The 12,519-nt window shown below is 43.3% G+C and overlaps 1 protein-coding gene across 3 annotated transcripts in view; it reads right to left on the reverse strand.

Moving 5' to 3' along the window:
- rbms3 (RNA binding motif, single stranded interacting protein) overlaps window positions 1–12,519 on the reverse strand; it is a 292,860-nt gene that overhangs the window by 153,673 nt on the left and 126,668 nt on the right. For all 3 annotated transcript variants that reach the window (XM_026155390.1, XM_026155391.1, XM_026155392.1), the window contains one exon: window positions 6,646–6,803. In XM_026155390.1, coding sequence (XP_026011175.1) covers window positions 6,646–6,803 — 158 coding nt within the window. The remainder of the gene's footprint in view (window positions 1–6,645; window positions 6,804–12,519) is intronic.

Here is a 12,519-nt window from a genome sequence, read left to right on the forward strand (position 1 = left end):
TAAATTAAAGAAACAAAAGGTCAATTAGCAAACTTTTTTTTGGGGGGGGGGGAAATAGCTGTGGTCAGAGCTACTCTACTGATTACCCTTGTTTATGACTTTTATGCAAACGTAACCGAAGTATTGAAAAATATGTATTCTCCAAATGGTTGGCGAGTGCTTGCCGCCCCACTTCTATCCTGTTTTAAATACTAGGAGTAAATTTAACCTCCATAATTAAAATATGCATTTAAGTATCATATTAAACTTCTAATTTAACTGTTTGGTAAGTGCCCTGTTCAGTTGAATGCACTCTTCAAAGCCCGAGAGTTGAAAATACTGGAGCAGAAAGAATGTGCACCAAAAACCAGATGCATAAATCCAGATCTGAGCCTGGGAAAATCAAAAAACAAGCAGGTAGTTTGTGTTGACTGACAGTGTGCATCAAGAACAGACAAGGGCAACAGTAAGTAGCAACAGGAGGCATTAACCTGAGTGTTGCTAGTTACCATTTCTCCCTCTCTCCAGCTCTCACACACACACACACACACACACACACACACACACACACACACACACGTGTACACTGGCCTTCTTCAGAGCCAGCCTTGCAGAATTGCCTGTGTTTGTTTGGAAGTGTCCAACCTGTCAAACCCACATGCCGTGCACTGCTGTCTGACACGCACAAATGAACACATCTCATCTGTGCTGGTGCGGCTTCTGCTTTCTAGATATTGCTTCAAAAGGAAAGTCAGCAGAGTGAAAAGGAGAAAAGAAAGAGGTAGGACGAAGCAGAGTCCAGAGATCTCAGGTTTTGTCCCTTACGTCAATCAGTCTTTTTGTACAACTGACCCTGTTGCTGCTTCTGCTGGAGCTTAAAAACTCTCTCGCCCTGTACAGCTGGATTCAGATAAAAGGCAATGCAGTGTGTGGAGACGGGCAATGACTACACTGTTGCTGTGGTTGCTGGTATACTTAAACTGAAGTGAAGTGCAGCTAGAGAAAACCAGACATTTTTTGAGAAGGCATTTTCTGTTAACCTAAATGCATCTGAATCTAAACTCTTACTAAAACGCTATTTAAGAAAATAACTCTGCTGAAAGTGTCAGCTGTTGTGTAAAACTGGAAGAGGAGATCTTTTCAGCTTCTAAATAGGCAAACTGTCTATGTGTCATGTATACAGTAATGGGAGTATAAATAATTCAAAAATACAGCCTAAGGCCAAATCAACTTCTCTGCTCGCCCTCGCTCTAAAATTGATGTTCAGGAAGGAAGGAGGTGTAGTATTTTAGCCAGTTTGGCTTGGCCAGTAAAATGATTGTGTCACTTGTGCCGGAGCAGAGAAGTGGAGGGTTTAACATGATAAAGAGATGTTAGCAAGCGAACGAGAATGAAAGGGAAAAGAAGTTGGAGAGGCGGAATAGAGTGTTACAGAGAGAAAGAGGAAGAGAGACAGAAAAAGTGGGTGTGAAGGATTCTAGTTCCAAGAATAGCAGATGCTTCTACTCGATTTGAAGCTGTAGGTGTAGGAGTAGTTTAGGCATTCCTGTGGTTGTGTCACTGCTTTTCAGAGGTTAAACATCACTATCTCTTTGTACCCTGAGTGACGCACACCCTGACCCTGCAGAAAGACGAGAGGATGGTGTGCTGGGGGCAAAGACAGAGCAGAAGAGGGGCAGGAGTTGAGGCAGGTGGATAGGTGGAAAAGTGAAAAGAGACACTTACAATTCAAGGGGGAAAAATGAATTAAGAAGACAGACTATTAAGGAGACAGATACAAATATAGACATTTTAGAGTCCATAAAACCTAGTGACAACATACCTTGAAATGTTATCCATGTTGTTTGATGCTTGAGTTTCTTTTTGTAATGCAAATTCCTGCTACTCATTGGCCTAACATAAAAAAACAAGATATTATCTGCCAGTGTTTTTCTCTGGCTTAAATGCAGATGTACTGTGGGTGACGTGATGGTAAATTTGAGACTTTGAAGCTGGACTGCAGAGCCCTTGGTCACACTTATTCTCCCCTCTGTCAGTTTTTTGAAATGGAGCCATGGGACAGGCAAGCTCTGATGGCTAAGCAGCTAATGTCAACACTGGACCTCAGAGAGTCATTTTGGATAATGTGGCACTGAGTGCCTGAGTCTCTGCTCCATAAAAACAGGTGGTCCCAGGGTCACCCCTCCCTTCTCTCCCCCTCACCTCCTGTGCTTAGCATATCTCATGCCTCTCTCCCTCCATTTCCCCTCTCTAGGTCTCCCTCCACCATTCCCTCAGCACACACGAGAAAGGTTATTTGAGCAATTGGTGGTGATTAGCTCTTGATTTGGCTGACTATTTGTGAGATCAGGCCAGTCCACGGATGCGAAACCCACTGCAACTGAGGGCACAGCTGTTCGGCCAGGACTGAAATTGAGTGAGGAGAACCGAAATGAGAAATAGGGGAAGAAAAGGGGACAAGAAACAAGGAAAAACAGTTTTCAAGGGTTTGGCTGGCAGGTAAAATACCTCCAGTTTTCTACTTGTTATTCCAGGTGTAGAACCTCATGAAGAAATTCCTTTCTTTCAGCTACCTCCTTCCTCTATTTCTAATCATCGCCCGGGGTGGAGAGCACAAACAAGAAAAATGTGGATGCTGGTTAAACGGGTTTACCCCAAAGTGATTTGGGGGGGGTATGCGCTTGCTTTGTTGGTTGGGTTGGTTGGTATTGGGCTTATGGTTGGCCTACTGCCTCAACATTGGTGGCTAGGCCAAAGAATTTTTCTCACAATAACAGCTATTCCTTCTCTGAGTTTCGTCATCCATCTATCCATCCACTCTGCTAGCCAGGCAAAAAAAGGAAGGCCTCTCACTATCAGAGTGTTCAGCCAACAAATCCCCACTCCGCTCCTTTGGCCTCTTCCCTACACCCATATATTAGGCTGACGGCTGTGGAGGACCCAACACCGAGCCAGCTGAATAAAACAGATTAGGCACCCACCCGAATCTAACAGCATGTAACTCCAACCGTTGTGCGAACTTTGGTATTCTTACTCCAAGGAACAAAAAAGGTTGAACGAGGTAGCTGAACGAAAAGAAATGTTGGCTTTAGCATCTGCAGTAACTGCATCCTCAGTTGTTTTTAACTGTATACTTGTGTCTCTCCAATTTCAGTCTTGGTTTTTAGAGCACAAGAACAAGGAAATCATATCATATCTGTAACCGTCTCTAATCATCTGCATAAACACACTGGTGAGTACAGTCACCATTTGAATGCCAGTATCACCAAACAGAACTACAAATGGCACCAACAACGATCCAATGCTGTCACTATATAGAGAAAGCATGTCGCTGCTGCTGAATGCACAAACCCTCATTTTGCACACTATAGGTTTTTACTGCATAGATAACAGTCATTCTGCAATATTGTAATTCACAGTGTTGTCTTCAAAGATAGAGTTATGTCTTTAAATCAGCAATCAGTAAATTAAACACTTTGGAAATATGAATATTATATGACTCTATATATTTGTGCAAATCACAAAATTAAATCCCTCTGTGTTTTGCATTTTAAATGAGAACATAATTTTGGGAGAGAGAACTTGATGAAGGTTACTGGCTCTCAAAGACAGGATCTTGGTAATAAAATATTAGAGTTCACAAGAATGGGGTAAAAAACCACAAGGCATTTATTTTTCTGGCATCTCTCAGGCGCATTCAGCAGCCTCCAATCAGCAGCTACGATATGGCTCGGTGTCAAGAATGCATCACTTTGGCGGCAGCGTGTTTGCTTCTGAGCTAGATGTGAACCAGGGTGGGAAGAGCTGCTTTGTGTGCGATGCTACAAACGCCGACCTAAAAATCATCTTTGACCCGTCTCACTTCCAGCACTCACGAGGGTCGATACAGGATGCCGTGTACACACATAAGAGCACGACAGTTAGGCCGGCTAACATTACTGAAAGTCACCCACAGTTTACTCTCCTAAACGTACAGTGCCAAATTTAGCGAGCATTTATGTTTAACACAGAGGCTCCCCGGGAGAGCTGATGGGGCCGACGGCCAGGAAAGGAGGTGTTTTGTGCTGAAGGGGGACTGGGCATGTGGGGGGGAATAAAACCTGAGGGGAACCCAGGGTGCCGCAGACTGCAGAAGAGTCGCATGACCTTTTCTACAATGCTGCCACCCGCCTGCCACTGAAACACAGTCTGGCTAATTAAAGTTTCAGTGGCATTGAATTTTCACTGGCACAGCACACCCCGGGCAACCTTGGGGGCTTCTAGGCAGGCGATACACAAAGTGGGAAAGACGGTAGATGTAAGAAAAGAGGCAGAAGGTAGCAGAGTAAATGCATTTAAAGAAAGGACAGCCACTAGAGGACAGCACGGCAGATCCGAGCTGTAACAAAAAGTCAGTGGATTTTCATAACACAGTGGAGAAAAGCTATATATTAGAATGCAAATCTACATTCACAAACATGCACGCTCCCTGGGTATTTTACATAAGCTCCGACATGGTTTGCCCTTCCAAACAGTTATGCTCAAAATATTCAAGATCACATGGAATTAGAAATGAAATTGAAGCTCTCCAACTCTGTACAACTGGGTGAATGCAAGAGCTAAAGCAGGAGATATCCAATGTCAAAATGCTGAGTGCTTTTCCAAATCTTATCGGGCCGCCTCTCAGCCTAATGGAATCTCGATGGGTCAGTTTCAAGAATAAATGCATGACTTATGACATGGCTGCTGGGAAGATTACCAAACACACTGGACAGCATGTTCCTTTCTCCAAAGGATCATTGAATAATTGGCCAAGTTTGACCAGGACATTTCTGAAAATATGTCCAAGAAAAGGTTATGCAACCAGACAGACTCGCTCATGGCCTGTATTTCACAATCTGCCGGCCTTGTCTCCATTAATGATCTTGACCCCCTTTTCACCATTTCAGAAGTGAAAAGGGTTTAATGAAGCTGAACAAAGCTGCTTGTGTGTGTCTATGTGTGTGTGTGTGTGTGTGTGTGTGTGTGTGTGTCTGTGACTGTGTGAGACAGAGAAAAAGAAAGCCTGTGTGGCTGTGTGTTACAGCTTGATGAGGTCTTGGTCTGTGATTCCTTGGGGAGGTGGTCCAATCTAGGCTTTATTAGGCCTTATTGAGCTGTGTGCAAGCAGGTGTGTGTGTCTGTGTGTTTCCTCTATCAAGAACATTTGGCAGAGCTTTATGAGTACCTTTGTGTGTGTGCGTGCGTGCGTGTGTGTGTGTATGTGTGTGTGACACCAAAAGACACCGAGTTGGTTGCAGTTTAATGGGGTGTGCATGGACCCGATTTCAAGCCTGTAATTTTCTTCTTAGAGGTGATTTTTTTTTGGTTTGATTGCATCATTTGTGTACACAGGCACAGCTATGCTTCTCAACCAGCTATGCTTGGGTCTAAGCATGTGTCATCCTGTGAAAAAAGACACCGTTTGCTGTATGTAGAATACAGATCGGATTTATTGCTACATGACAAATAATCGAGTTGTGGCCTGCATTCTACCTTGAATATCTCACAATATTTTTTTCAAATACAGAGAAACATAGATACGGAATCTTTATTAGGTCCTTGAAAGCACAGACGCCATGCATATTTTTTTCATTAAAAAGAGGAAACAGACATTTTTTTAATCTAGTTAAACAGGTGAGTGATTATCCAGCAAACACAGTAAAAATTACCTGTATTCTAGGCGGGTTAACTATAACTGGTAGCTAGCCATTAGTACAATGTTCTAATGGTGTATGTCTGGGATTTGCAGCTAGTATAAATTCTCTTCAGGATACCTATACGTGTTTATGTTGTATTATATCTTTTTAAAAGATGACAGTTTCAACTGGGATATTGACAAAACTAAACGCACGCTGTGATTCACTAGCTTGTAGAATCATCTTTAGCAGTAATATCTTGAAGAAATCGTTTTCTGTTTAACATCATCAGATTCCCACGGTTGCTCATGTACAGCTCTCTTAAGGTCCAACCACAGCATTTCAATCAGGTTGAGGTCTGGACTTGGACCTCAAGGTCGGAGCCATTTTTAGCATTTTATTTTAGATTTGCTGCAGTGTTTGGGATCATTGTTCTGATGAATGATTAAATTTGGGACGAGATTTAGCTGCCAGACAAATGGCCTCGTATTTGAATCAAGAATATTTTGGTGTACAGAGGAGTTCATGGTCAACTCATGGTACCCAGGTCCTGTAGTTACAGAACAACACCAAAGCATTATTTCTCAATCACCGTTCTTGACAGTTGGTGTGATGTTTTGATGCACCTAAATGCTCCAGACCAGCAAACTGCCAAAACTACTGCTCTTACAGAGGTGGCCGCTGCTGCTAAGCCTCTTAATTCCTATGGACACAGTAAATGTGTGCTTAGTTTTATTTGCAGGACTCCAACAAAATAAAAAAGACAAAAATCACCAGTTTGTACTGGGGTATGTTTTGTCTTTGTTTTGTTTCCATAAATGGCGCATATGGTAAAAAATCTAAGGATACATATGTGTATCTATAACGTACACCTGTTCTGATAAATGCTTGACAAGCACAGCGTGGCCAAGAGCGGCACACAATTATGTAAATGAAAGAAATATTTATACTATTGGCAAGAATTACAGTATAACCATTGTATTTAATGACGATCGTTCCCAGTACTCACGGTTGGCAGAGTTTGATGAGATCCTGGTCGGTGGTCCCAGGTGGCAGGCCTCGAATGTACAGGTTGGTCTTACTCAGCTGCTCCGCCCCTCCCTGGCTGCAGCTGTTGGTGCTGGGGCTGGGAGGAGCCATGGGATGAGGGGGTGGAGCATAGGGCTGCTGGAAAGAGAAGGTAAAGAGAAAGCAAGTCAATACAAGGTTTCATTTTAAGACAGCAGGCAGAGTCAAAGCATTTAAAGATTCTCAGAGCACGATTATGAACAAGAATATGGCAGCAAACGCGTATTTGCTTAAAGGAATGGGGAAGTGATGGCAGCCTTAGTGGGGAATGTCTCTGTCAAAGCTTCTCTGGTTCTCATTTTAGCAGCTGGTATGGATTCGTATTCATGTTACTGTGTGTGAGTCCCTCTCTTTGAAACTTCTGGCCTCCCCAAAATTTATAAAGAAACTAAGAGAGTGACCTCCTGCATGTCATTATTAAAGAGAGATGGCAAAATGCATTTCAAGGTGTTCAGCTGTTGCCAGTAAAAACCAATGAATATAAACAACCACACAGCAAAGTTTCTCTTTTTTCAGCAGGGGATTGTTTTTTTTTTTAAAATGCGTGTGTGATCATTGGTTGTTGGACTGAGGGTGGGTGACTGGAAAATTTTGACACATCATCCAGCCGTAATCCTACTGTTCTGATGTTTACAGCAGCTTTAAAAGACAATGAGAAGTGAGGTGTGAAAACATTTCTTAGACAGGAGCAGAAAATGTGAGAGAGAGAGTTCAAAATGTTTCATTTGAAGAAACAGCAGGCACTGCCAGCACAATGTCCCCGCAATCGCGAGACGAGACATTTTGGGGCAGCTGTGAAGCGGCGAGGAGAAGCGAGCAGGGTCACTACGAGATGAAAACCCAGGAGAACGCAAGTAAAAGTTTCAAGAAAGCAACCTTAGCCTCAAATAATAATACTGCGAGGAAAACATCTTCACGTAGAGAAATAAAAAGGTCTACACAATGACAGGAAAAGTGCTTCGCTTCTTTCAAACTTTTGTCACCTTCCTGCTTAATAAAGCAATAGATTATATCTGGTTTTGTAACTTTCTGGGCTTTTTGCGCATATGCAACTGGAGTCGAGGGGACAAACATTTCTTCATTTTGCATCTTAAATAAACATTTCACCAAGGTGACTCTCTGATATTAGAGTTCACGAGGCTCCTAGCAGCTTATGAACAGTTTTAAATGATGGCAACTTCCTGCTTTCTACTAATACCCTCAAAACCAATTTCATTACACTGCGAAACAATTTACACCTCAGAGGGTGTGAGATCCTGATGCAATAATCCAGTACAGCCTATTTTATAAGCATCTCAATATGAATGAAATTTTCAGTTTAATCTCCATCTCACAAAATGTATTCAAAATGTATTAGAATTATGATGCCCCAACCCCTCCATTTGTTTTTTTCTCCTTGCCTTTCCCATCTCCTGCTTTCCTTACGTTCTTGTTGTGCTGTTAGCATAGATTTATGGTATAGGAGTCAGGGCCCCCCGCTCACAGCCCATTTATATCTCTATTGCAGGGACACTGCACATAGTGACAGAGAGAGAGCCGGGGCCCTGCGGGCATGAACAGAGACACAGAGACAAAAAGCGAGGGAGAAACACTAAAAGAGAGCGAGGAAGGAAGTGAGACGGAAGAAGAGCGAAAGAAACCACACTGCAATAAAGTGAGTGAGTGATGAATGAAAGGGAGGAGAGAAAAATGGTCAGGGAAAGAGGGGGACATGACTAAATACCACCACCAGCTCCAGTTAACCACGTTAACCCTTATCTTCCCTAGAGAGAAGCTCAAGCCCTCATACCATGCTGTAAAACCCCCCCACATATCCATGCACATACACCTACACGCACACAGACACACACACACGCCATTAGCCCTCCAATCTGCCCCACACGTTAGCAGCGACTGGCGGAGCATGGCTGATTTGATGTGCTATTTTAAGCGTGTGTGCCATGCCAGCGTGTCGCCTCCCACTCCTCAGACAAAGAGCCGGGGTCCCTGGAGCGTGAAGAGGGAGCCACGTCCATCAATAGACGGCCAATTACCACGCTGAGCTTAGTGGAACTGATGGGCAGCCGCTCACTGTGCTGGACTCACCCACACTGTACACATGTCGGCCGTTGTGCATACGCTCACACTCACAGACACACCTATGCGCCACATGATAACACAGAAACAACCTTTTTCAGAACAGTCATCCACAGCGCGTTAATATTAAAGCTTTAATATTAAAGCTTGAATATTAAAGTGAAAACAACTACTGTTTTAGGTCTACGAATGATGCCCATCAGAATGACTTTGTACATTTAGGGAGTCGACGTCCAAGTTGAAAGAAGTTTGAAATTTAAATCCAACTTTCAAGCACACAGGTCCGATCACCACAGACACAAATTTCCCTAAACTTCCCCCATCCCGCCCCCCACCTTGCCCATCTGGTAGCCTTGGTTGCATGGGCTTGAATGAAAAAAGCCAAACTAGTCTCCAGTCATTCAAGTTTCCACGCTGTGGCAGTATAGAAGAATCTTAATCTCTCGAGTGCCCTGTGGGACTTGTTTTTTCTCACTCAAATGCACAGCTGCAGTCCAAGCCTTGACTTTGAGGCTTTCACCTTAGGTCCCCCCCGTCCACTCGTTAGATTTTTCTCTTAGTCCGCTGCAGTTTAAAATACACACATGGTAATTACCACACTGTGTGACTCCAACAAATTCGCAGCACAAACGAGAGACACTAGACAGAACCTCTTTCAGCGTTCAGTTTTAATTAATAGCCCCTCTCTCGCTTTCTCAGGCTTTCTCTCCCCCCACTTCTTTGTTAGCCCCCATGGTGACACACACAGCCCTGACTGTCCTTCTCGGGCTCCAGGCTTGGCTTCCATGCTTACTCTTTGGAATTCATGTGTCCCGCCCTATCGATTTGCTTTCATTTTTCTTTTTAAGGTCAGAAGCTGAAATCTTACACAGTGAGGCATGGAGGGTCAAAACCAGTCTAATACTTACAGGGATGGGTTAAAAGGCAGCATGCAAAGGTATCCACTAGGAATCCCCTGGGATGAAGAACGCAGTCTGTGCTAAAGGCCTCAAAGGAATGGTTGACTATGCGGTTGGGGGTGGGTCAGGGTGAATTTAATGGCACATTTTTAAAAATACTACTTTTATTTTATATCTGGAAGAATGTGGTACAAGTTTAAATATTTTGGGTAAAAACGAAATGGAAAAAGCTCCGCGAGAGCTCCTCAAATCTAATCATTACTCAAGTAACTCCATCATTCTTCTATGAAGACGATCCTAATATCAGCTTGCTGTGCTGTGTAGGAGCCATATATGTAATTTAAGTAAGCTTTCTGTTTAATCTTGGGGCAGTATGTGAACTTTTAAATGCAATGGATCCAAGACAATCCTGGACACAACTGGTTTTCTCTGCAGCACAGACACCCACACACACACAGAGCACCAAATGTTTCAAACTCTTTGTTTTATATCCATTTCCCTCTTTGCTTCTGCTGGTCGCTGCACTAGAGGTTAATATCCAGGCTTGTTTTTCTTGCCGGACAGTTTCATGACTCCTGTTTACCCTTGGTCTGTCAGCCTGCCAGATCAGGCTTCTCAAATATATTAAATACTAGCCTCATGTGTCAGAATGATGAGGACTGAGTATAGCACTTGGCAAAGAGTAATTTACCAAAAAGGGGAGGGAACAGAAGACTCACGGGAATAAAAAAAAGGATGGGAAAAATAAAAGGATGGGAAAAATAAAAAATAAAGCAAGGTAGAAAGAATTAGAGTGAAATAGAAGGGTGTGAGAAAACCGCTGGTTATGACACTTCAAAAACCTCCAGGTGGTAAATGAGAAAAACCTTCGTTCTGCCTCCTCCCTACCCAGGTGTGACATGCCGCTACAGAGGCTTACTTGGGATTTCAATTTGCTGCACTGTATTTTAGACAGGCAAAATGGTTTACACAGGCCCAATTTACCGAGCCAGTCGTGAAGGGGGGCTCACAGCCTCTGTGACACGCCAGGGAATGTTTATGAGTGTATTAAGTGAGGATGATAAATCTAGCCTACGTTACATAGGCTGAAGGCGCATGGCGTTGTGATGTATATTTACACACCCACACAAGGACAATGCATTTTTTCCCCTAAACCACAGCTATATGCTTTTTTTTAAAACCACTGCTAGACTTATAAAAGGCTTAAACCTGCTTTGGTCACTGCGTCACATGCATGTTTGTGTAGTGTTTAACAAACACCGTGAGAGACAGTGAAAACCAGTGAGCTTACACAATGCTTAAATTCTGACTTCTTAAAATATTTTATAAAACTTTACCACTTTGTGAATTTACCAACCCATAAGGGAACACTTAATCTTTCACTTAATTTCTAAAATAAAAAAATGAAGATAAATGGTTTTCAGTGGAGGGAATTAAGACAATAACTTTATAAAGTACAAGGTTAAATTAAACATGCACTTCAGATTTAAAGAATAAGGATTAAAACAGAACATTTACTTTTTTTTTAATTGTGATGTAAAGTCTATGACAAGCTACCTTTTTAGATAGCACCTGGATTGCTGGCTGTCCCAATTTTAGAGGTGATTACGTGTTCAGATAAAGTGGCTTCTTACTTCTATCAAAAAAGTGTGAAAACCTTCTTTGTGACTACACATAGAGAACAGAGCAGAGGGCAGCCACAGCTGTAATTGGAATAAAAGCAGGCTTATGCCATCCCTGTCTTTCTCCCTTCCTCCCTGCACTCCGCAGGGCAGGGCTGTGACTGGAGGAGAGGAGGCTGCACACTAGCGTGGTAATTGGCCTTGATTTATAGGAGGCCAGAGCAGCCAGCGAGAGCTAGCTCAACACTGGCACTAGGCCAGACAAGGCCACGCTGTCAAAATCAGTAAACCAGCCTAACCCGGCCCAAAGCCCCCCATGGCCAAGACACCACTACTGGGAATCAGTCATCACCATCCAAAGGGTGCGCACATGTGTATGTTCTTGTGTTATTGTCTATTTGATATTCTTTGGGTTTCTGTATTTGCTTGTGTTCAAAAAGTCACTCGAGTAACACACACACACACACACACACACACACACACACAGAAACTGAAAAGAGAGAGAGAGAAAAAAAGCTGCCACAAAAAATGACAAGCAGTCTCCTTAAATTGAAGAAAAAAGCCTCTCGGCTCATTTTTCATTAATTCATGCTGGCAAAGTCTCTGCAAAGACTCTTAAAGACAAGCATAGTCCCAGAGGCATCCCTTCCAAACTGCCAGAACTAACAGCTAGCTCGGCGGTCGGCTGCATTCACAGCAGCCTCTAAGCACGGGAGGAACACAAATCCCCCATCCATCCTGGATAGCTGCTTCCAAACCTTTAGCCCTTAAACATGTGTTTTGAGAACTGCAGCTGCATCTCAATGCTGAAAGAGGAGGTGGTGGGGTTGGGGGGCACGCACGACACACACTGTAAGACTGACGGGAAAAAAGCTATTGCCTGTCCTCTCGTTTCTGTGCTTCGCACTCTCTCTCTTTGTCTGTGCCTGTCTAGGTAAACCCATAGCCAGAGGAGTGAATAGCAAATCATTCCCGAATCACCTGGGAATGCAATGCTGCTGATTCTATAGCAAAATCTATCCTATAAGGGAAGACTGAGAGCGCTCTGTATGCAGGGGCATGGAGAGAGCAAGTGGGGAAAGAGAGCTGATGAGAGTAAGAAGAAGTGGAGGAGAGATATAGTTACAGGTACAAATGAGTTGGAGCCAAAGGCTGAGAGAAGTGTAAAGCCAGAGGGCAAGGAAAAAGGGGAAGGAAGTATATGTAAAGAACAAATTA

Source organism: Astatotilapia calliptera, chromosome 22 (genome assembly GCF_900246225.1).
Source record: "Astatotilapia calliptera chromosome 22, fAstCal1.2, whole genome shotgun sequence".
Lineage (NCBI taxonomy): Eukaryota > Metazoa > Chordata > Actinopteri > Cichliformes > Cichlidae > Astatotilapia > Astatotilapia calliptera.